This window comes from Colius striatus, chromosome 14 (assembly GCF_028858725.1).
Source record: "Colius striatus isolate bColStr4 chromosome 14, bColStr4.1.hap1, whole genome shotgun sequence".
NCBI lineage: Eukaryota > Metazoa > Chordata > Aves > Coliiformes > Coliidae > Colius > Colius striatus.
This window is the reverse complement of record NC_084772.1, coordinates 18030213-18056088: the sequence shown is the minus strand read 5'-3', so window position 1 is coordinate 18056088 and position 25876 is coordinate 18030213. Positions and strand designations below refer to the sequence as shown.

Sequence of the window (25876 nt, the reverse complement as noted above, 5' to 3'; positions counted from 1 at the left end):
AATTGGTAAAATATGGACAATTATCCCTAAGCCAAGGTTTCTGTATGTTAAATGTAAGGGGGTATGCTGCATACCAAATACACCAGCAACACTTTTATTAAAGAGTGAGAAAGTCAACAGGTCTCTGACCCCACATTCAAAGCAAACTTTTCTTTTTAGAAGAACCTCATGTAACTTGATACTGATTTTATAGCACAGGCGTATGTACAAACGGATTCTGGGTGGGAAAGACTGCAGAGCTTTGAAAGTATCTTGGTTAGCCACTCTGGACAATTTAACTTCAAACCTATGCTGCATTCAAATTAAAGGATTAACGTTTGATATTACACCCCAGCTGCAATGAAAATTAAGAAGAAAGTGGTTATTATATCAGCTGCCACATCTGTGAGGCAAACTGGTTAAGTTGGGCGTTAACACCAGTTCAGTGCCAGTAAGTGAACCAAACACGAGCCATGTTCTGACATACAGACCTCTGGTTTGATCTTGGTAGAGATTGGTAGGAAAAAGACACATCTTTACATTGGCAGTGTTGTATCAACCATTCATGACCAGTGGATCTCTGTGAGGTTTGTGACTGTATGTGTTTAAAATCTGATAGGGCCTATTTTAACATGACAAATTGAGTGCTTGTTCCAGCTGGTTGGTGAAAAGCAGGAAAGTGAGATCATGTTAAAGAAAAAAAAGAGATGAGGCTAGCAGGAAAAATGCCTGCATGTTTAATATTACTGGCAAAAAAAGATAGTGCAAGATCTGTTATTAATAAAAATGGCTTATCTCAAATATTTACTTAAGATGTTCCTCAGTCCATAGAAAACAGAAAAGAACTGCATGGCAATATCCACTTAAAACAAGTATTTTGATATGTGTACTCTATTTAGCTGGAAAAAGTCATTAAAAATCCAAGACACAGCAATACAGTTGACTGATGTGTTCTAAGAGGTACAGCTTTGGAGAGGCTGGCTTCAGAGAGGCTGGGAGAGGTCAGCGTTGCCTTGAGCGTGAGAGATACATGCACTCTGCTCTAATGGCTCATGCACATGTGGAAAGGTTCAAGGAGTTCCTTTCCAGATTAGAATCCTGGTACATATGAGACAGGATGTTACCCCTGCTCCCAAGCATCAGGGGAGTGAGAATCCCAAAGAAGAGAAGCAGCCCAGCTCCTGCTGTAGTCCTAAGGAGAGCAGCCTTGGGCAGAGCTGGCACTCAGAGCTTTGCTTTCGGGCCCATCATTAATTACTGTTTCACACCTCTACTGCATGTAGGGATTGTGAGTCCAGAGTCCAGACCTTACACTAAGGTCCTTCTGCTCACTGCAAAGACCTTCCCACTATTTCCAAGAGAACTTTACCTGAGCAGAGGCTTGATGCTCTCTGGGAAGCGTAAGGAGTGAAGAATATCAGAGACACTTTTTGTGTGCAGTGCTGAGGCTCAGAGGTGGAGCCTCTCCCTGCTTGGCAGGGGTGGCCCTGACACAGGGACAGGTCCTGTTCAAAGGCTGTTGGCAAGGCAGGACAAGCAGCCAGCTCTCAGGATATCAATATACCCACAGACCTCAAGAGGGGACTGAGCAAGCTGCAGATGTCCTGAGGACACCCCAGATGCGCCTCCCTGGTGCCATCAGCTATCACATCCTCCCCTGGGGTCCCACAGCCAGCACTAGTCAGATGGCCTCAGATCCTCATGGAACATAGCAACATGGCATACTGAGCTCTTACCTGGTAAAGAATACCACCAGACAATGCTTCAGGTCAGTGGCTTCAAGTAAATCCATGCTGAACTGCCAGGATTTTGGGCATACACTTTACTCTCTGAGCGATGAACAAGCTGTACCCACCCAGCTGGGAAACGAGGCAACTGTCGCTTTGTGAGATTCATCTCTGCATTTGGACTTCTGAAACTCAAAATGCAGCTGTGAGCAGTGGAAGAAGCCACAGGAAGGGAGGACAACTGCAGGGTTTTAACAAGGACATGAGAAAATTGCTCCTGAAACAAGGCAGTGCGGCAGCTTTGTGCTCTCTGGACTTGTATCAAAGCTCTCGCACTAGTTCAGGTTGAAAGCCAAAAGCTGTAGGTTAGACAAACCCCTGGTATTCACAGTCCCTGGGAAGGCAGGCTGCAGCAACCTCCCAAATGAAATCAGGCAGCTTTTTAATGGCTCATATTGTTGGCAAGCAGCACCTGAAAGGCAGGCAGAAAGGCACCATTATCCAGCTGAAACCACCACAGCACTCTACAAGCCCCAGTGCTGTAGTTGGAAATGCTCAGAAAACCCTTCCCAAGCTGAGCCACAGCAACTCTGATCACAACAAGTCTCATCCTCCCCTTCTCTAACCAGTTTGAGGATCCCTGGTCCAGCACGGTCCTTGGGAACTTCTAACAATGCTCAGAAGCCCATGGCACTTGCCGTGGCACAGGGATGGCTCTTTAGGGTGAGACAGATCCCAAGGGCTCTTTGCTTTAACAATGTCCCTGGGAGGCAGAGCCTGGAGGGGGAGCGGCAGAGGAGAGGGGCATGGCCCATGGCAGGAAGAGAAGTCATGTCCAATGTGTGCCTGCAGTTCCCCAAGGCCTAAAGCTCTCCTTGGGCAATTCCTCAGTCCCTCATGCAACATCACAAGAATATTTCTGGCTATTCAGGGTGCAGAAGAGCTTTGTGAAGTCTCTGCTGCTGCCAGAGGAGGACAGTCCATACCCAACAGTGACTGCTCCAGGAGAAAAGGCTGAAGAAGCCCAGCAGCCTCAGCTACAGCTGTCTTGTTTCAGTGGGAAAAACGAAGACGCTGTTTAATTCAATTTATCAAGGGCCATCCTGTGAGCACTTCTTACCTTGGCTGGAAACACAATACAAATGCTTTTGGTTTGCCATGTCCTAAAGTCTGTTTTGTGGAATAGGAGAGAAATACAGACAAAAAGGAGAGTCCAGGAGCCAGGTGACAAAGGCAGCTCTCAGCACATCTGTAGTAATTGGTTTCAAGTAGAGCCCATTTGTTTAAAAGCTGAAGAAGTTTAGTAATGCCTAGCTGGTCCAAGCAGAGTTGTGAAGCTCCAGCTGGATTTCTGCTGGCATCCAGCCCACACACCAGTGAGCTTTGTCAAGGACAGTGAGCAGAATACTGACACAGCACAGCCCTCCATTTGGATGCTGCCCTGAAATGCACCTTCATATACAGAAACCCCTCTCAGTCTGGAAATGCCCCAGTGTTTCCAGCACTGCCTACCTCAGGCAACCACTGCAAAAAAAGGCCTCCATTGATGCCACTGTTTCTATGGCCAGTGCCAGAACTCCTTGAGCCTGTGAAGGGTTAGGAACGGTGCAGAAAAAACAGGTCTCGGAGGGATGTGAGAAGTGGACACACAGAGTCTGAGCCATCCTCTTCCTCCTCCTTGTCCCTTCTCAGAGAAGGTGTCTCCAAACCTGGTGCCTGCTGGGAAAGACCTTTGAGAGCTGCCTGCAGGGCCCCTACACATCCCACAGCATCCCCACGCCATCAGGCCAGCCAAAACCTCCTTCAAATAACACACAAAGCATGCAGCTAAAAGATATTCACTTACAGTTTATTTTTGCCTGAAATTATTTCACATCTCTTTGTACACAGCTACAGAACAGTAGTAGTAAACCATTGGTAAAAGCAACAGTGCTAAGGAAAATGTTGGCATCATTTTTCTTCCTGTGTTTTTTTTCTTCCCATACTGCATCCATATACAGTTTGGGATTTGAAGGGGGGGAAAGAAAAAAACCCTGGCACACTACATGAGTTAAGACTCAATTTCTGGTTCATTTCTTTATAAAACAACCATGATCTGGGATGGGGTTGTCTACATAGCAATAAAGTTTAAAAAAAAACCCCAAAACAACAACAAAAAAAACCCCAAAAACAAAAGCTTGGCTTCCATTGAATAAGATTAAATATATATATATTTAATATATAAAAAATTACATTGGCTGTATGTGAAACCTCGAGGTGCTGAAGAACAAAATGAAGGTGTTAAACAGAGGAAAAACTTCTTTTTGTTGGTTTTTCTTTTTAAATAAGCAGCTCTGTACAACAAAGGCTCATTATGAAGGGGAAAACAAGAAAAGAGGTCAACAGCAGAGTTATAAAAGAAACCACTTTTTCTTTCTTTAAACAAAAGAAATCCTCTTGTAAGCAATTGTGGAACCTGACAACTGCAGCAGCCACATTTACAGACAGGTCAGAGCCATCGCATCAGCCACAACGCCGTTTCTTCCGTCTCCCCGGAGGAACATGCACAACAATGAGGCACAGAGCAGGTAAAGGGGAGGGAAGGGAGGGTGGAGGAAAAAAACCCAACAAAACAATAGAAAAAGCTGATGCACAAGATGAAGGGAAAAGCTTGTTTCTTTTTTTTCTCTTTTTGAAATCTCGGACGTAAACAGAAAACAACAGCTAACAACTTGTGACACCTACAGAGCTTTGCCAATACCCCATGGGCGGGATGAACTGTGTCTTTCCCCGCCTCTCCCGTGTTTAAACCTGACGTGGTTTCAGAGAGCACAGAAAGTTTTCAGACTTTGGAAGGAAATGTGACTGTTATTAATCCCTGCACCCCCCCTCCCCTGCCAACCATCCCCTTCCCCCCCACCCCGCCATCGACAGATATTTCCCTTCCTATTTGCTAACGTTTGAGGCCATTCTGAAATCAAGAAGACAACGCTGAGTGTGGTGACAGAGAGGGAGTATAATACAGAATATGCATTACTAAAGGCAATTCATCAAGGAGGATGTTTCCTTTAAAAAAACCAATAATAACAACAAGACAGCAAACTAGTTTATACAGTGTTATACGCCAAAACAAAACAGGGTAAAAGAATTAACAATTCATAAATAAAAGACAGGTCCCAGACCTGTTATTTGTGAACCATTTTCTTAAATAGGTGCATTATGTAAATCTTATGTACAACAAAATTACTTTGCATAACGACTGCAAGGACATGGGGGGAGGGGGGATGAAAATCATATTGGTTTTGGTTTTCTTCTCTTGAGATTTTTGCAAGTTTGATTTTCTGGAGCAGAAGTGGTGAGAGAGGAGTTCTGACTGGACGGCTGCCAGCCACGGAAACCCAGGTAAAGAATGACAAGTGAATTACTGTTTTTTTTTCTCTCCACACGGCATAAAACACAAAGGCAAAGAAAATCCACAAAGGTCTTGGTTTGTTTGGTGTTTTTTTTTTCCTCTTTATAATCCTCTTTGCTGCTACAAAGTCCTTCTCATTTGTTTGTTTGCTTGTTTGTTTCCTTTTCAATTTAAATTACGTTGATTCTGAAATCACAAAGCTGAAAGGATCCGGCTGGGTCCAGGCTTGCCCCGTGCCCCCCCCAACACACACAACGCCACTCCTCTACCCCGCAAGCTCACTCCTACCACCAAGGCCCAGGACTCACTGCTCTACAGGTATTAGCCAAAAGTTATTTTCTCTGTTTGTTTTCTTTTCTCTGTTGGTTTTAAAAATCTTTTCCTTCTCGTGAGAAGCAAAAGAGAAGAGTCGGAGGCAGGGAGGGCTCACCACGCTTCGGTGTAGCGGACGTCCACTTCTTTCAGATTGGGTAGTTTGGCCTGTGTGGGAGGGTGGGAAAAGGTCAGGATTAATGACATGTGTTCAGCATTTGGGGGAAAACGGGTTGCTGTCAAATCTGTTCTGTCAGCAAAGCGGGAGGAATGATCCATGGGCCATGAAGCACGGGAAGATGCACCATGAGCTCAACCCTGTGGAGCACCAGTGGTGAGGGCAGCAGCGAGCTGGAGCATACAGGTGCTCACAGGGGAAGAAGCTGCTGAGCCTTTACACACACACCTGCAGCAAAACTGGGGGGCATGAGTAGAGCCCATGTACCAGCCATCAGATCAGCCCAAGGTCTTTACTGTTTTATACAAAGGCTTAACACAATCTGTTTGCCAAATTCCAGCCGTGAAGGCAGGGACGTGGGTTAGTGATGGGCTTGGCAGCGTGAGATAAGTGGTTGGGCTTGATGAACTTAAAGGTCTTCTCCAACCAAAACAATTCCAGTTCAAAAACCCTGCAGCAGCCACAGCCACACATTCCTTCTCCAGCCTCCACACCAAGACACTGCTTGATCTTTTCCCCTCATGCATTGAAAAGAATTTGGAGAGTGTTAGCAACTTTTGGTGTCTCTGTGCTCTCCTTTCCTTAACTCCATTGCCTTCAGACATCTTTTTCCCTGCAGTACCCTGGCTGAGCAGATGGGAATGGGCTGTTTGCACTGTTCCTACTTGTCGATCCCATTTCCATGCTCCCTGCCCATAACCATACAGCTAATTCCCTCAAAACAAACACACACGTTTCATTAAGTTAGGGCATAATTGAGGAGTTGGAAGTTTCTAGGAGTCCCTATTACCTCACTCCTTGATTTATGTGCATGCATATTTTGATAAGAGCTAGTCATAATCCTACAGACACTGCCAGCAAATAATTTTTCAGTTAGGCAATAATGACTTCAGTAGTGGGTGTTTATTTATTGTCTGGTTCAGCCTGCCTGGTACATATGTGGGTGTCTGTGTGTGTGTGCAAGTGTGTTTGGTGGGGTGGGGGATGGAGCAGAGAGGAAATGTCATCACTGCCTGGTGCCCCAAATGCTCTCACAGACTACGGGGAGAAGAAGGAAAGATTTGTATCGAAAACACGTTCTTTAAAGCCTGAGCTGCTCTCAACAGACCTACAACCACGTGCCCCAGGGAAAGAAACTATTACCCTCCCTTTGAACACACACAGTGCTCTAAAAAAGGGGCTGCTAAGATAAATCTCCATGAAAGAGGTGAGAGGGGAAAAAGTGAGGCATGCCTGTTCCCTCAGCTTCTTTAAATCTCTGCAATCATCGGGACTGTGCTCACAGCCAGTGTTGCTGTTTGCCCTGGCACGTCCCTCTCTGGTGTTGCTGCTAAGGACTGTTCATGCAGCACCAGAGTAGAGGGAGCTGGTTAGGAAAACACAAGTTTGGGTATGAAGTTAGTGGCCAAGGGGCTTGGAAGCAGGGTAGGACTAGGGGAGCCTTTCATTAGACTTGATTTCAGAGCCCTGGGCCAAATACAGCATTGACCCTGATTGTCTGTAAATGCTTGGGGCCGGATACAAGCTCCATTGTGTGAACCCATCTGCAAGCCAGCTGTTAATTCCAAGGATGACTTCTTAGCATATACAAGGGTGACACAAGTTTTGAAAACTTGTTCTTGAACACTCCATGCTAGCAGCACTGCAGCTGAGTTCCTGGGGGAGCCCTGGCTCCACAGCCAGATACATGTTTGCAGTGAATTTTGAAAGCAGAGCAGTTTCAGGACTTGCCTCAAGTTCGAAACTCGGCCCAAGGTTGTGAACTTTCTGAGTAAACCTGGCACAATTTAAGGTTTCAACACACAAGACAACCAATGTCAAGTTTCATCTTGAGAGTTTGGGTTTGTAAGGTAAGACTTCACACCAGAGAGAAGACAAAGCCCACGTGAAGTCCCGAAAGCCAACGTATCTCGGGCAGTCTTTGAAACCACCTGGGGCTGTTCCCCTCCTACAGCTATGTTCTAGTTCTGTAACACCAGTGTGCTGCAGTGGTTGTAAATTCACAGTACAAATGGTGACACCAGGCATATCACATGACAAACTTGAGAACTGGGATTTGTGCAGGCATTTGTGTTTAGAGCTCAGATCCAGTCCCAGAGCTATCACAATAAACTTGCACTTTCCACAGTGCTTTTAATTCTGATCTTACATGCTGAGTCAAAGCTCTGGAATGCTCTTCACCCACCTTACTTTTGTTCCTGTTAAACAGTACAGGACATGGAATCATAGAATCGTTTTGGTTGGAAAAGCCCTTGAAGCTGTTGCAGTCCCAGCCCTCCCCTCACCGTGCTCAGCCCAGCACCAAGCCATGGCTCTCAGCACCTCAGCTCCACGGTTTTGCAATAGCTCCAGGGCTGGGCACTCCCCCACCTCCCTGGGCACAGGGGCTGACAACCCTCTCAGGGAGAAAGTTCTTTCTCATCTCCAATCTAAGCCTCCCCTGCAGCAACCTGAGGCTGTTTCCTTTTGTCCTATCACTTGTTACTTGGAGAAGAGACTGACTCCCACCTTTCTACAACTTCCTTTCAGGTAGTTTTAGAGTGTGATTGCTGTGGAAGGGTGCACTAGATTGTACCTGTCTGTGTGTCCTTATCAGAAACAACCAATATGCTCCTGTTTACAAAACATCTACTGTTGATAGCACTGGCAAAAATGTTCAGTTTCTGATTTCATCTCATAATCATATATTCAGCTTATGAAATGTCTCCTGGATCCATCAAAGACAGCAACCTCAGAATACTGTTTCAGTCATTACCTCCACAAAATAATCCACTTCACCCTTTTCAGATGACTCTCACACTCCCCACTCCATGGGGCAAGTTCTCTCTGTAACAGGCACTACCATCATGTGCTTGCTAAACCTGAAATAGTCCTCTCCTGGGCCAGCTACTGCTCAGTTCTAGTGGATGCAATTCAGAAATACCTTGAGATCTTCGTAGGTATCTGCTGAAAGTTTGGTGCTGTTCATATTTAAACTACACAGGCTCTTCATGGCTAAGAGAGAAAACACACAGATATTTATGGTCATGCTGCATTTCCTTAAAATATCAGGCTTACAGTAGGCCAAAGCATAAACAAGACATGACTGTGCCACTCAGGGAAAAAGCTGAATAATGTGAAATATAGAAGTACAAATGGATAAACAGCTGTTTGGGCCCTCATCCAGGAAAAAGTCCCTATTTAGGAAGGGCCATTAAGCATATGCTTAAGTCCGCTGACTTCAAAGGAATTCAGGCAACTTCTCATAATCAGTTTCCTGCACATTATTCTGAAGAGTGCCTGTTCTCAGTGCTCTGCCTGGTGCACGCAGGGGCCATGCTGATCAAGCAGCCCTCCCTCTACCATCTCTCCCCCCCACTTCCATTTTAGGCTCTGGCACTTAGTAGAATAGTTTCCTAAGATGAGCCATAGCTACTGGTCTGTCTGGCACATCTGTGTAGGATCAAGTCGTATTAAAGGAGCACTTTGAACCCAATAGGCAGAGTTTATAATACTGTTGGACGTAGGAAAGGGTCTCATTCTGGCACACCGAGCAGCTCTTGGTGCACAGGGGAATCCTGAACGGTGCTTAGATGGCTCCACTCTGCCTTGCCCTATTTAAATTCAGAACAGCAAGAGTTTCACCTCCGCAAAAAAGAAGGAACAAAAAATGCCAGAGAGGGTAGGAAACCTGCTGCACGTGGCTGCTGAACTCACTACTAAGTTGCTACATGACTTTGCAATCTTCCCCTCCTGCACCATGAGATCAAACTCCCAGAGGGAAACCCAGAAGGAGCTGGGAAGTCCCGGGGAAACAGGTAATCACATGAGATCACGACAAGTGCCATCAGCAAAGTCAGAGGCAAGAGCTGGAGAATGGTCTCAGATAACAACGCCCACAGGAGGCCACTTGAGCATGGCCAGGCTCAGCCCACTGTCCTGCCTGCCCTGCCTGTAGCTAAACGGCCACTGCAGTGGGCAGGGAGGGGGAAGTTTCACAGAATCACAGCATGGTGGGGGTTGGAAGGGCCCTCTAGAGACCATTCAGCCCAACTCCCTGTTAAAGCAGGTCCACCTCAATCAGGAGGCACAGAAATGTGTCCAGGTAGGTTCTAAGAACCTCCCGAGGAGCCTCCATACCCTCCCTGGGCAGCCTGGGCCAGGGCCCCCTCACCTGAAGAGCAAAGGAGCTTTTCCTCATGTGCCAGTGGAACTTCTGTGTTTCAGTTTGTGCCTGTTACCCCTTGTCCCAGCACTGGGCACCACAGAAAACACTGTCCCCATCCTCTCAACATCCACCCTTTAGGGATTCATCAGCATTGATAAGGTCCTTTCTCAGTCTTCTCCAGGCCACAGGTCCCTCAGCTTCCCACATTTAAACCCAACCCCAACCCCAGCCTGTCCTAAAGCCCCCTCGGAAGCAGCACTGTGACAGCCAAGAAATCTTCTGTCTGAGCCCAGGTGAACCCCTCCAACCCCACGTCATTTCCCTCAGCTCCTCTGGGTCACTCACAGCTAAGTGCCAGCAGCCCGGCGTCCGTGACGGGGGTCTCGCAGAGGTTGAGCACTTGCAGCATGGTGAGGTGTTCGGACAGAAGCCGCAGCCCAGCGTCTCCAAACTGTGGGGCACAAGCAAAGCTGCTTCAAACAAAGCACCAGCATCGCGTGCAAGTCCCTCGGGGCACACAGGGCACACGAGGGCTCATCTGCAAACCTCAAGCCACGCTCGGAGTTGGTGTTGCCATCTCAAATGGCAGCAGAGAAAGCAAATAGTTTTAACCCTGTTTTGCAGCCAGGGTACAGAAAAATTAAGTGGCTTGTGCACACTTGACCGCAGGCCATCATTTAATTACAGTGGTGCTTTGAAGTCTGGACTTTGTATCAGGGAGCTCCCATCTAGGCTATACAAGACAGCTATGGCAGTCTCAGCCAGTTCCCAACCACAACACACACACACAAAAGCACAATGCAAGTGGTATTAATCAGCTATTTTGGTCTTGAGAACAATGTACTATTGATTGGCAATTGTTCTATTGACCCACTTTGTTTCTGCTATTTCTAAATTCTTGATTAATGGAAACCAGGATATTGCAAAACAAAATGGAATCTGAACTCCTTCTTGAAAAAAGAAAAACCCAAACACTATTTAAAACAATCATACAAAAAGCAGGCTGCTTTTCCACTCAAACTCATTTTGGGCAAGAAGCATTAAAGTTTTCAAATCCAAAAGTTACATTGTTAGGACAAATCTGGAGGAGATGCAAGAGAGTCTTAAAACAAGCAAGCTTCAGATATTCCCCACACAAAAAGAGGAAATTTCTGGAATACAAAAGTAGTTAGGAAAACAAACCAAGATATTTACATGACATTTGAGGGGAAAAAAAAATGCTGCTTTTTGTGGCTGCACTGAGAATGATATTTTCAGTGAGTGCTACCAAGAGGTGCTAACAGAAAATGGGGAAAATCTCTTCAGTGGAGGCTCCCAGAGACCAAAACCAGCAGGGAAATGGAGAAGAAAAACTTAATTTTAAAAGGTCTTTCAATTAACAGATGAATAATTTATTCAGTTCACTTGGTCTCTTTTTGCTTACAAAATAACCAACCACATTCTCATTATCGTTTCCCACTATTCATTCATTATTTGAGTTTCCTTTTGTTGTTTAAAGAAATTCTGGTTGATCAGCATTCAGGGCAATTCACTGCCTACCCTGCACAGGCTCTGTGCTTTGCTTGACCAGATCAGCTGCACAGCATCATTTTTTTCATCCTAAAGGGCTGAAAGCATAAGCACTTTGAAGAGCAGCACACGTACTGCAGGGTCCATGGTATCAGTGATGCCTCAACCCAAGGTGGCAGCAACTTTTATCATTCAAAAGAAAATACATTTTTCATTGAAAAAAAATAATAATTTAAAAAAGAGAAAAGAAAAATCAGTCTCCAAGATGAGATGTGTAAAAATAGCACGAGGACAAACTCATTCTAAGCAAGGCCTGTCACACACTCCCCGTGTGCTGACGTAACGTGAGATCTCAGAATTAGTCAGCAGCGGTTCCTGCTCCGAGTTTCAGGCTGCAAAGCGCTTACCTGGGTCGACCACAAGTTCAGCTGCTTGAGTGAAGGCAGTTTAATGAGGTGCTCAGCACAAGCACTTGTCACGTTGGTAAAGGCCAGGCTGAGGTTTTCCAAATTTCCAAAGGATCCTGAGCTTAGCAGGCGGGCCAGGTCTGCATCCTGAAAGCAAACAACAGACCGATAAGGAACGTTATTGACTCCCCTGCCTGCAATCACCTGCAGTGGTGTCACTGACACTGCTAACCAGCCAGAGTTGCACAATGATACCACTTGTTTACAGCCCCAGACAACCACACAGAGAAGTTTCTGTGAGTTTGGCAAGCAGTTGGGCTCTGTGGCAGTGTTGCTTCACACACCCTGGGAAAAATTTATCCAGACATTAGGTCAAAATCTCTTTTTGTGTGTGTGTGTGTCCTTATGAGACACGAAGGCTCCAGTGTCAGAACAAACGTAGAGGATGGGTCTTTTAACTGAATAAAGATTTCACTGCAAGTTCTAGATCCAAAATGTGCTCAGGACCACTATCTGGCCTCAGTGAAGTCAGTCTGGGTTTACACCAGTCTCAACTGTAATAGTAGTGGGTCTCTTTCTAAGATCCATAACTAGACACTGTATACTATACACCAGTATAAATCTGACAGTCTGATGCTTGTCATGGTTTTGGAAACTGCTGCACAGACCCAAGAGCAAAAATGTGCCCTTACTTGCATAAACTCCAGTTGTGTTGACAGAGCAAGTGGAAAGGCTCCCCTCTCAACTGACCAAAACCACTGTGCCACATGGCAAACATAAATCAAGTGTTTAAATATGGAAAGACAAAGCTTGTTTTTCTAGTGACATGATTAACTTACTGTGGACTTGGATGGCAGTGTTAACCTTGTGGGACCACCTTTTCTTTGCTGTAAGAAAGAAGATATTTTGGTCAAACAAATTGCCATTCTACATTTCAGACCAGCTGAAGTAGAGCAAGCTCTTCACCAGAGCAAAGCCTGCTCCCATTTCAAAGCTCCCTGCCAACCCTTCCACCTCTTCCCTGCTTTTATTCTGCACTGATGGATTTTTTTCTGAGCTAAGATGCAGGCCTGTTGCTACCCAGGGGACATCTACTGACCACAGCTAGGGATCTTTGTGCCATGGGTCAGCATTTTGTCTGATTCAGCCTGCTATTATTTGGTTACTTTCACTTTAAAGGAGACAGCCTTAAAATGCTGGACTAAGACAGGGGTTGAGACTTTGCAGCTGATAAAATCATTTGTTTGCCTTAAAAATAAAGCAGATACTTTTCAGGAGAAATGTAAATGTGAAGGAGGGAAGCTTGTAGGCATGCTTGCACAGGTGAAAAAGTGTTTGATGAGAGCAGATCCATACTCAAACTGTAAATAATATTTTTAAAATCAGGGGGAAAAGTAATTTTCTTTCTCATATAGGCTCTAGTGCGTGTCAAAGCATTATGAAATGCTGGGCAGCACCAGAGCCATTTGCTACTTATATGTCAAAAGGTGGCAGAATTTGACAAGCTGACTTGTGAGACCTTAAGACAGCAGGATTTCACCTTTATTCTTTCACACAGACTGTAAGCAGGCTACTGAATATCATTCATAAACATAGGATGGGAATAGACACATCAGTAAATATCACACAGTAAATATATTCACAGTAAAATCCTCCAAGTACTGCTCCCATCCTGTTGTTAACTGGGAATTTCACACCCTACTTGTCTTTCTTTTGTACCTCCATTTCTGGAGAGCACAGACCACAATGTGCTATGGCAATACTGCATGCAGGGCCACATACCAGCTCTTTTAACTCCCTCTGCCTGTCACACAGCTGTTCATACATTCTCTTTCCCACGTCTGTGCTTTCCAGGGTAGAGATGATCTGGAGCTGGGTGTCGTTGTTATCGATGATGTTGTATTCCAGCATCAAACACAAAATCTAGCAGCAGGATGAAAGAAGAGCAGTCACTGCAGTGCTTACATGCAATTTCTTCCAAATATCCTAATTGCACTGGGCATGCTAATTTCAATTAGTGGGTAAGTTTTTGGGGCATGCATTATGCAGCCTAGATGAGAGCATCGTAGCAACCTCTGCTGACCTTCCAACACACGAAAACAATCTTTACTTTTGAATGAATGAACACTAATCCCTTTAAGTCAACCCATCTATCCTGTCTTCCATTATGAAGAGGTGCAGCAGCAGTCCTGGAAGATGGCCTCCTGCCACAGTCCTCTGCAGAACAGGTACAATTGATCCAGTATTTCCCAGGTACTCTGACTTGGGAAGAACAGGAGAGCCAAGCAGCTCCCTAAGTGCTGGATTTTCTGTCCCTAAGTGCTGGGGTTTCTGTGCAAGCAGAATGCATGTAAAGTGTACCCACTCTATGAGGCAGGACAGGGAAAGGCCAGAGAGGCTCTGAGAGAAGATGCTGCTGTGGCCAGGACACCCTCCAGCTGGTTGGGAACATTCCTGACTCAGCCCTGGGAAGGGAGCTGTCAGGAGCAAGTTAGACATCAGGAGATGATTCCAGTGGGTCACAAGCTGCTCCCACCATGCTGCCTTTCCTTTTCAGCCATTGCAATGAAAATGCAAAGCTTTTATTCCCTCCATATTTAAAATCATTTTAATGAAAAAAATAAAATCAAGCAGCATTAGATTCAAATGCATGCAGCACACTCTTTTATATACTGGATTAAATTAGCATGCACAGATCTCAGTCAATGAAAAATTGTAGCTCCTTCCACCTATTTAACCACCCCCTATTTCCATTTACAATATTCATTGGCATTTATCAGGAAACTTCTCTAAAGAAACCCAGAAAAATATGTATAAACTATTAGTGCAACAAAAATAGCCAATCATAAGCACAAAAAAGCATGTATTAATGCAATTAAATAAGGGTTTTTTAAATGTACTTCTTGTGCCCTGCTTGTTTTGCAGGTGGCAAGACAAGCATCAGGCATTTAGTCCTGGAAAAGCCTTTGGTTTGGGGCTTATGTTTAGGGCTTACCTCTACCATCGTCTGGTTACCCCTCAAAGCCAGGAGCATGCAAGGGCCCAATTTATTTTCAGCCAGTGAAAGCAGGAACTTCTTTGTTTTATAGCAGGATCCCATTAAAATATGAACCTATTTGAGAAACAGGGCCAAAACAATAGAGGTGTGAGTCTGGAAGAGATGTCGTTACACAGTCCAACGACTGTATTTGCAACAAACCTAAAGACAACGAGGCCCTCATTAAGATTTCAGTCTCTCAACAGCTTTATCGCCGAGTGCTTGGATTAAAGGTGTGGAGGATCAACACAAAACATGACCTGACTGATGTCAACAGGTCTGTTCCAGGTCACACAAGTTGTGTGGTGAAGGTATGTTTGGCGGTTTCAACTCATAGGGATTAGCACTAAGCACAACTCTGGTTCCAAGAAGTTCTTGTTGAAACAGGTTCAAAACTGATCGGAACCCGTTCAAACTGGATGAAATCGATCAGAACCAAATGGAACACAACTGGTTGGACTGGTTGGAACTGGTTGAACCTGGTCAGAACTGGGTCAAATTGGCACAAAACTGTTTTTGACTTGTTTTCGTTGAAACTGTTTTCAGCCAATTCAATGGAGTGTGAATGGGCTTCAATGAGTTTGAACCAGTTCTGACCTGTTTGAACCTGACCGTTTTGAGTCCATTTAAACTGTTTTTTACAGTTTTGATTCATTTTGAAACAATTCTGACTGGTTCAAACCAGTTCTGACTACTTGGACCGGTTCCAACTGGTTCCGTAGTGTGCTGACCTGTCCTGACCCATTCCAATTGGCTTTGACCAGTGAACACTTGTGGTTTACAGAACCATGATTCTGACATTTTTTTTGCCAAAAGCAGGTAAATCCTGTTGCTGCCAACTCCACCCTCAGCTACTTACTGCAACGAAGCCACTAAACTCCCATTCCTGCACACACGTACCATGCTGGCAAACAGCTCTCCATCATCATCACATGCCACTCCCCCGGGGCTGTAGAGCTGGAACCAGCCATCTTTGCCAGCCCGCACACTCAGCAAACATGAGTGGACCTGTCAAAAAGTGAAGACATTGGGAAGGTTACAGTTGCTGCCAGTCATCACCAGCATCTCCCACACTGAGCCAAAAGAAATCACTGGAAAACCAGGGGGCTGCTGGAAATGTCATGGTTATCGTTCCAATCTACAGAGCTGCAGACAAGTCTCCACTCACAAAATCCTTTTTTTCAGTATAAACAAGGCAGGAAGCTATTTCATTGCTAATTGAATGGTCTTTTTAATTCCCTTTACACATATTAAACACGAAATGGCTCTAACAGCTCAAGAAACCCAACCAAACTCCCCAAAAAACCCCACTCTCAAATTTCTGAGCGTGTTATTTCTGCCCATCCTCCCACCACGCATGTCCCTGCTTCTGAAGTGATCTGTACCAAATGCAGTGACTGATAGGTTGCTCCTTCCCATCACTAAAAATCTTCCCTAGTCCTGCTATAATAGAATTTTACTCCAGTCAGGGTGAAGTTCAAAAGGCAGATGCATAGAATCATAGAATGGTAGGGGTTGGAAAGGACCTTTAGAGATCATCTAGTCCAACCCTCCTGCAGAAGCAGGGTCATCTAGATCAGGTCACATAGGAACACGTCCAGGTGGGTCTTGAAGACTCCCAAGGAAGAAGCCTCCACAACCCCCCTGCGCAGCCTGTTCCACTGCTCCATCAAATTCAGCAGGGATGTGTAAGACAGAAGTTGTGCAGAAGACCTGGCAGCAGTGAGCAAACACTGGTGTGAATTTGGCCCACTGTAGAGACTGGTGTATGTAACCCCACAGTTGAACAATGGAGTCCTAGTTAAGCTTTATTTTCCCCCTATCTCCCTTTTTTCCCTTGAAGAGGCAGATATTCTATTTTGGTTTTTGAGGGGCAGGGCAGGGAGGTAAAGTCTGTGCTCTTTCCTTTGGGTATGTAACACTAGTGACGGATGAAATCCTGATTCCATTCCAAGGTAAGAAGGTGTCTCTTATCTGACAAGGATGACTACTCACAAAGGCTAAACCCATGAAAGCCAGGAGCTGTGGGCAACGACGATGACGACAAAGCCTCCTCACCCACAGTTTGGGGGAGCTTTCTTCCTCTTATGCCAACAGCAAAAATTAATATGCATGAGAGGTTCCCTCTGAGTCAGTCGAGGCTGCTGATGTTGAACAAGCTACATGTGCAGCTACGAAGCAGCCAGCCACCGTGAGGCTAGAGCGACACACTCATTCCAGTAACACACCTCCCACCTCCTTCCTCCTGCTAATTCATGAGAATTACGGTCATTTGCACACAATGTGACTGAAACACAGCTCAATAAAACCTGTTATTTTGTAAGCTGTATGGATCCATGGGTTTTTGCTTCCCTTTTTTTGTAAGGAAGATGAAAAGCTCTGAGAGATTCTGCATGAGTGGCAAAATCTTGCTGGTTACAGTTCACTGCGGAGCAAGGACATTGACCGATGACAGACAAAGAGGTCAAACACGTTTATACAATGAGGTAGGAAACCATTCATACTAAGACTGACTGCCCTGAGTGGCTACTTCTCCCCAAAGAGACTTAAGCACAGCAAAATCACACCATGTTTTGAAGCAAACTACTTAAGGAGAAGTCTTCTGAATGAGTACACTCGCCATCCCTCCAATTAATACTCTGTGTTCAGTGGCAATAAACTCACTTCTTGCCTCGGGTCTTCTGCAAATCTCTGAATCACATATTTCAGCTCCCTGAAAAGAGAAAAAATTAGAAAGACAAGAATAAGCAGTTGCTGCTTGCAGTATTCACACAAGTGTCATATTTCTCTTGGATTACACTTCAAATAATATATATTCATACACTTTAGAAAGAAACAAGTTGAATCAATTCCACAGGAAGGAAATACGAGGTCTAAAAGTGATCACCAAGGACGGTGTCTATTCACAATAGCCTAGAAAAGCTTTCAGAGATGTGCAGAGACAAACTTGTTTGTAAATTCTATCAGCATTCAGTGCCTTTAGTCCTTGGGCTCCTGCTGTCACAGTAAATTACACAGAAAACTACATCTTTTTATTGCTAACAGAACATGCTTACAGCACCTCACAGATAAAAAACATCAGGCACAATATTGAATAATACATCATTGCTGTTATTGACTGGTACAAGTATTTTAAGTAATTACTCCCTTCAATAAAACAAACAAACCCCACAAACTTACTTTGTGAATTTTTCATGTGCAAGAGCCCTGAAATTTGAAACAGAAAAGAGAAGGGTATGAGGATTTGGGAGAAGGGAGGAAGAGAAAAAAACCCAACACAAAACAAATAGCTCAAACAACTACTTTTCAGTTCTTTCCAGATAATAAAAGGTTTTGGTAAGTAACTGCAGCATGCATGACTAAAAGAATAACCTGTCCAATAAAGATCAGGTAAAGACTTCATTAAATCAGGGGGAAATAATGGGGAAAAAAAAGATCACTTGTGACAAATCTTGCAGCTTTCCCTGAGTCCTGTCTTAGACAAGGCTCTGACTAACATTTGTGGGAGCTTTGGGTCAGAAGAAAGCAAGTAGAAGACTTATAATACAGTTACATAACCACAAACAGAATTTTGGCTACCTCCAAGAGCCAGGTGAATTCTTTAATTGCAATGCAATTAAGGTATGGTCACAACTAATTAACATCCTACTCCAATAAAGTAAAAACCTGTGAAGTGCCTTGCATCATGGCTTACATCTCCCCCAGGCCTCACACTGGACTTAGGTAAGTGATGTCTCTGTTGCCTATCTCCAAGCTCTCGCTGTAGCCCAGGTAACCTGGCACAGAGGATTAGACCTCTCTGATTCAAGACATCAGGTCATTAGGGGATGTGATAAGCTAGCAAATTATATAATTACAGGTTGTAATGTTTGTCCGTGGAGGTCTGCATGTTATAAACACTACTGTTCACTAATAGGTTTCGGGGGGAGCTGGGCTGATCCGTGGGGTTGCTTCTTCAGTTAATGCAAAATACAAACGGTACGAGTCTCTGTGACACCAGTAAAGTATCCTCCTCCACTAAACCTCTCACTTTGCTCTCCTCCTCTGCAGCCTGCCTTCCTTTCCAGCCTGTCTGTCTCTGGTTAACCATTTTTCTCAGGATCATCTTGGGGAAGGAAGATGGGGAAAGCCTTCACATCCCACTTAACCAGCCAAAATCAACTCTAGATTTCAAATCAATACTAGAGGCACAAATCCCCTTTTGCCATCAGTTTTTACACGACATTATATTTCACCATAAAGCAGTAACAAGAATAACCCAGTAGACAGAAGCTAATGCAAACTTACTCCTTGGGAAATGGTATAGGTTGAAGTAAGCTGGCCAGGGCTGGTCTCCAGTCATCATAGTCTGACCTGAAAAAAGAACATTTTATTAACAGGTGACCAAGTACTAAATATGGTTTGTCAACAGCTAGTTCAAGGAGTTAAGAGCTTTATACTACAGGCACCAACAACCTGTCTGTTTCACTGAGACACACTAAAGATCTACGGTGACATTTCCCTGTCTGTTTTCAGCACATTCTCCGCTGAGGCACAATAAATCTGGTATTTCCAATGACCTCCAGAGAGGCCTTCTTTATGTCAACTTAAAGACATTTGCTGTTTATGAAACCTGTTGACATTTAATCACTAAGTAATACTTTCATCTAAGTTGGTACAGCAATTACCAGGCCATTGCTATTTACAGCTCTGCTCTGCATTTAATTGGATTTTTTTTTGCTGTAAGACATGAACCCATTTGTAAAAACAAAGACACCCCCTGTAATCCTTTTCTTACCTTGCACAAAGGAATGGGTCAACTTAAACAGTCTTTAGCTTAAGAGTGAAAGACCAGAGAGGAAAGCACTATCAAAATTATGAAGTGTGAAAGACAAATGATAACCACAGCAGAGCTCAGGGCAGTGGACCCAGTGAGGAATGTCTACAGAACTGTCCCTCTATGAGGAGCCATCTGTAAGGGGATGCTTATGTGAACTAGGATAAAAAGAATATTTTGCTTTACAGCACACACTGACTAGTGCAAGCTAATCTGGCAACATATCATCTCACTCTACCTGCAAAACCATGGCACAGGACCCACCAGCCAGAGCCCAGATCCCAGCACTGCTGACTGGGCCACTCTACCTCCAGCTAATATCACCAAGTACACACAGAACTGACTGCAGTAAATTTCACTTGGAGTGAAACTCCTTGGGATGTCTGTAGAACACAATGTATAAGAGCCTATTGTCTCCTGTTACTGCTCCTCTCCTTTGGATTCCAGTTTTCTAGGCCAGATGATTGACTGCATCTTACTGCAAACTTATGCCCATGCCAGTTGCCCAGGCTAGAAGCCTTATGCCCATGCCAGTTGCCCAGGCTAGAAGCCTTTCAGCCTAATCTTCTCCTCCATCAAAAATTCTGTTGTTTATCCACTTTGTGTAAAGTGGATATTGTGAAACATGTTGTCATATGAACTGAAATAAGTCAAGGGAACCTAAAGATGAGCTCTCTGCATTCTTTTAACAAAGCTTTGATGAATTATAGCTCTCCACAAGACTATTTGTTGTTTCTGACCTACAGACAAACTGAATAAGTCTGTGACACAGAACTCTGACCTGTTTTCAGATTAATCTGATAAGTCTCTTGTTTACCTACTGGATCTCTGTCAGAGATAGACAACACAACATATCTCTAGCTGCAGCCACGAGAAGTGCTAGAGGTTTCTCATCCACACAGCCTGGGTTTCACTACATCTGTTAGATGTGAGAACATAGTCTGGACCACAAGAAGCAGCCTGATGTTGAGCTGGCACCATACTTCCACCCAAACATCCATCTCTGTACTCAAGATCTTACGTGCTCCTCCTGGTAACATTTATATCCCCAGAAGCAGTCAGTCTTGCAGCGTTGTCCTCTTGGGATCACTGCTGTGCCCAAACCTCAACTCGCCCCCACATCAAAGCCCTGCTTCTCGTAAATGACCTCTGGGTGCAGTCTCCTGAGAGCTCATGCACAGACCTCAGAGCTGGCGCTTGAGGCCCCAGGGAACTGAAAAGTCTAATGAACAGTCTTCTTTTCTTTCTTTCTTTCTTTTTTTGAATACACATACCCTTTGGGAATTCCTGCTAAGCCAGTAGCTGATTTTACTCTAAACCTGACGCATTGCTATTGGTAGCTGCAAACAACTTTAAGAGGAGATTTCTGAGCAGGAGAGACCTCAAAGTCAGAAGGCTGAGTTAGGAAATTTAAAGGTATTGAAAGTGTTTCACATCACATGACATACAGCACCTAAAAATCTTTGCTAACAGAAGCTCAAAAGCTGAGACCCATTTGGAGGCTTCGTTCCTGTGACATCTCAGGTTAAGTGTTACACCACAGAAAGTCGTCCTTGAGCAATCTGGAGACTTGTGATTAGTAATGATGTGAGCCAAACAATTTTTCATGGCTGATCTTCAAAGGAAATTGCAAGAGGAAAAAAGCTGCTTTGTAATAGACTAAGACAGGGTGAAACACTGCAGAGAGCATTGGATAGTATCGGTCTCTGACTCTGACTGTTCTTCTATCTGGGCGTTATGTATGGCGTCCATTTGCAGAGGAAGCTTGTGAGATGGCACTGAAAATAAACCATAGCCCGTTTTCCTAACAGGAGAAGAAAGAAAACCATCTCTTATGAAATATACACAGGTTGGTCACACGAGTGGGACTTGAATCTAAAATCTATACAGCCTGTAATCCCTTCAATCTGAGCTAGGAAACATGAAACAAACAGAGCACAAGAATAAAATTAAACTACTTATTAAAAGCCTACGGTGTTTCTCCTCCTCCCACCTATTCTCTTTTCAAAAACATTTTCCTTCTGCCTGTGCTCATCTCATCTGCTCTCTTCTTTCATTTCAGACAGTTGCTTTTTTCCTTTTTGGTCCATTCAAAGCTCTAACACAAGACAGAAGTGTTTGAAGCAGGGAAAAAAAGCGAGATAGATTAGCTCTGGCTGCAGTTAACAACTACTGCAATGAGCCAGACAAAGAGGCCATGCCAAGAGGAGGAGGGAGCACAGAGCTACAGGGAGAGCTCAGGAGAGGCCCGTGACAAACTCCCTTTGGAGCTCTTCAAAGGGTGCTGGGCTGAACGCTGATGCTCATCGCATGGCTTCAATGCTAGGACTGGCATGCTAGGAAGCAGAGGGGGAGAAACACTCCCTGATGTACTCACTGGCTCTGAGTTTTGCAGGATTTGCAACTGTAGGCGAGCAGCGCAGCAAGTCAACCTGCAAGCCCAGTCTATGGGCTCCCGGGAAGCATGTGCTAAGGCCAGAGGTCAGGGTGCTGTGTGGGCAGTCACCTGCCACTGCACACAGCTTTACTTACCCACAGACCTTTTTTAGGGATCGGCCAGAACATTGGCCAACCATAATAATTAAATAATCCCTGAGCACAGGGACTTTGCCTCTGGGCCATCATCGCTCTTGGCCTGCCAACATAATACATTCTCCTTCCCCGGGATCACCTTTCACCAAAATGAAAACCTGCCCATATGTCATGTGCGGCGCAAACAATCCAAAACATATTAGCAGCCCAGGGCAACCCTGGTAAACATGACATAAGAGAATCCACTGGGGATATTCGGAGCATGTCGCTGACCTATTGGGGAATGCAGAGAAGGCAGGGGAAACTCCAGCGGGCGCTTGCCTTTGCAAAGCTGTCGGTCTTATCACCGAGCCCCGAGTCCTCTGGAGCAATAAGAAGCAACTACTTGGAGACAGTTTGTTTCACCAGACTGAGCATCTTGACAAGATCAAAAATCTTTTAGGTAACTCATCTGTTTTGAGATAATAAGATAACCAAGCCCCCTAGACGTGTACCTTACTCATTTTTATCCTGGCTGTAGGTCCAGCTCCTCTGAATTGCATGACACAAGGTTTAGCTCAGGGCTCTGGGGCTGGCTGAGAAAAAGTCCCATCAGACTCTCTGTCATATAAGGCACAAATCTGCTACTTGCAAACCAGTGAGGTGTCTTTTCTTGTTCAGCCTTCTTTTGAGCTGGCCAGCATTGAAAGGCTCTAGAAAGATCCATCCCTGGCTGCTGAGAACAGAAAAGGCCTCCACTGCTCACAGTTGGCACGGTAGCATCAGGAAACAGAAACATAAGTTTGCCCAAAGGAGCCAACTCTCCTCTGTACACACAGGCTCCAGAGAGTGGTTACAGGCGTTTGGGCATCCGGAAGGACCTTTGCCACTACAGGCAGCCATGGAAACGGAAAACAACACAGACAAAGGGTGACAGCTTATGATACAACATCATCAGAGCCATAGCCTCCCTAAGAGGCAACTATTCTTGCAGCCAGTTTCATTTGCTATTTGCTGATTCAAACTTCACTACAGGCACAGCTTACATCCTCACCCCATCCTCTAGCTGCTGCCAGGGAAATCGGTGGGGTCCTTCAGCTGACACACAGTCTTTGAAGTTATCCAGTCCAATAAAGAGAACACACACTCCCTGTTACTGTAAATTTCTCTCTCTGCAGTTGTGCTGTTCAAGCACAAGTTTGGCTGTACAAGAAATTCTCTAATGCATGGACACATTAACATGCAAGCAAGAGCTGGACAACCCTGAGCCGCTCTCAGAGCCTCAAATTTAATATGATGAACAGAAAGATTTCAATTAATTTAGCACATTTTCTACGCCCCAGTTTAAGACTTGTAGCATTCAGGAGGCACTGACTGGCATCAATAACACTATCCGAGTCCAGAATGCATTAGAGATTTGACACAGAAGTTTGATTCACTTTGGAGTGCAGGACAGAAATATCACGTTCCACTAGAGACTGTCTCGCCCTTTAAAATCTGCCCAGACTTTGGGTCATCTGCCAACATCTTTGAAACCATGATTTTCTGTTTTTCTTTAGTATGCAACAGTTGCATTCTGTTACTCAACTATATCAGAAAAAGGCTCAAAAACGTTCTTGGTGCTGTGATAACAGATGAACTTTCTAATCTGCACATTTAGCCTTCTGTGCAAAAAGTGAGGTATTACAGTGATTATTAGGTAATTGCTGTTACATTTTTATCAATATTAAAAGTGGTTTTCCCCCCCCAAAAAGCATTCTGAAGGAGTTAAGTGAATGTCCTCTGCTGAATATACAGTAACAAATCCTTATTTGAGAGACTTTCAATAATTAAAATCTGCCTAAACATATTACTCCCTGCTGCTCTAAGTTAATTATGCAAAAAAAATACCATTGTTGGTGACTTCCTCATTTTGATAATGATATTGAGTCAGACACCTAAAAGAACAATTAAATTCAATGCTAAGCAACTTATTTATGTTATTAACAAGAACATTATTTCAGGGACTGCCCGCTGAGAGCTCAGCTCTTGGATAGCAGTTGTTTTACAATTAATGTTTTCTTCCTACTGGTATGTTCTTCAAATCTCTTTCTTCGTATTCTTGGGGTTTTTTCAAAGTACAGTAATAGTGTTTAGTGCATTTGTTCAAGAAGAGTTTGGGCATACAAGGAATCAGCATCACAACAGCATTATCTTCCATTTTTGCTAACGAGTGAGTGGCCCTTCTACAATGTTTTTCCATCACTGGTTTCAGAGCTTAAATAACAACACTCAAAACTTTAACCTAATTTTATGGATAAGGAAACTGAGATATAAAAAGAAGCAACTTAGGTATCTAAAACCTCCCAGGACGCCAGAGGTAGAATCAGGAGAAGACATTTCTGCACTAACGCTTCATGTCTGAAAAAACTCAAGGGATGAACAGGAACCAGTCATGGCTCTGTCTTAGAAACTTTATATTCTCATAGGTTGGGGTTTCTCAAGCAGGGTGTGGGCTCTGGAAAGGCAATCTGAGGGGAGTTGTGTCAATATTGTAGTATTGCTGTTCCTTCACTAGACACAGCTATTGGACAAGCTGAGAAAGCGTACAAGGCTGCTCCATACCTATAACCTGTGCAATAATACCACATTTCTATCTCCACTGTTGCTATTACAGAGCTTGATTTTTAAAAAAACAGCAAACACATAAAAATAAAGATGTTATTTTAAAGTACGGTGTGAAAAAGAACTTTCTTGTGTTGGAAATTATATGAGAATTGAGACCTGGCATATCCAATGTTTAAAATGCAGAAAGGCTGTGAGGAAGAACACACCCATTTGTGAATTTGTTTATAAATGTGTGTCAGCTGCATGATGAAAGCAAAACTGGCAGTGCTTAGTGAGTCAGCATTCAAGCCAGTATCAGGACTGAGAGAGTCCATAGAAAACAGCCAGAGTCAAAAGGATGGGAATAAATACACAATGTGTTTAATGTGGCACCTAGGTGTGTGAAGACTTAGAAGTCACCAGATGAAGCTAAGTAAGACGCTGTGCTTTCCTAATGCAAGCATTTTTAAAGACAGGAGAGGCTAGGCCAGGGAATAAAAAAACATGTCCTTCAGCAATCTCCTGATCAAGAGTCTAATGGGAACAGCATCTTGGATTCACCTGTCCTGTCTCCACATCTGGGTGTGTGCTTATGATGCATTTGTAAGCCAGCTCTGCAGTGAGTTGAGAATTATGGTGAAAATTGCTACTATGTATTTTGAAAAGAACCCTAAAATGTGGGCCAAAACTTTCACAAAATCCTCCCCAGCAGGAGCATTTTCACAGCAGTTGGACTTCATTTAATTTCTCCCACTCAGATTTGCATTTGACTTCAGTGTAGCCACATGCTCATGGTTCACAGCAGAATCCAGACTTCACCCACTGTGTCCTGTATTCTAAAAAGCTCAACTATTACTTCATTAAGCCTTACATTGTTTAAAAATAATAATGTAGAAATATATCAGTTTGCCCAAAGATACAGTGCAACTTTATAGCAGAGCTGTCTGTCAAAGTCAAAGCTGGTTTAGGTTATTTTACTGCACTTCTATTACAAGCTTCCACTCTGCAGTCCACCTTTACTGTTATTCATTTTCATGTATTTATTCAGGACAAAACCAAGCTTTTCCTGCAGAACTTTTTATTTTACATTTCTCTTGAAGATATTCAGAGGATTTGTCTCCCTGGAAACCGTGGCCCCATCATTTTCTAAAGGCTACTTGAGCATTTGTTCACTAATGCAAGTCTGCTGTGCTAAAGCAACTGGTCAGCAAATAGAGGCTCCATTCTAATGCAAGTAAATCTGAACAAGTCATAAAACTTCTGCAAACACATGAAG

At 44.1% G+C, this 25876-nt stretch overlaps 1 protein-coding gene across 2 annotated transcripts in view; it reads right to left on the bottom strand.

Moving 5' to 3' along the window:
* Positions 1-4612: 4612 nt before the first annotated feature.
* The window catches only part of CMIP (c-Maf inducing protein), a 129841-nt gene continuing 108577 nt past the window's right edge, over positions 4613-25876 (bottom strand). For both annotated transcript variants that reach the window (XM_062007621.1, XM_062007622.1), the window contains exons 11-21: positions 18975-19040; positions 17868-17894; positions 17352-17400; positions 15588-15695; positions 14646-14762; positions 13433-13573; positions 12490-12537; positions 11651-11797; positions 10080-10185; positions 8511-8581; positions 4613-5577 (exon numbers count right to left, since the gene is read on the bottom strand). In XM_062007621.1, the coding sequence (XP_061863605.1) occupies positions 5524-5577; positions 8511-8581; positions 10080-10185; positions 11651-11797; positions 12490-12537; positions 13433-13573; positions 14646-14762; positions 15588-15695; positions 17352-17400; positions 17868-17894; positions 18975-19040 (934 nt within the window). In that variant the 3' untranslated portion in view covers positions 4613-5523. The remainder of the gene's footprint in view (positions 5578-8510; positions 8582-10079; positions 10186-11650; positions 11798-12489; positions 12538-13432; positions 13574-14645; positions 14763-15587; positions 15696-17351; positions 17401-17867; positions 17895-18974; positions 19041-25876) is intronic.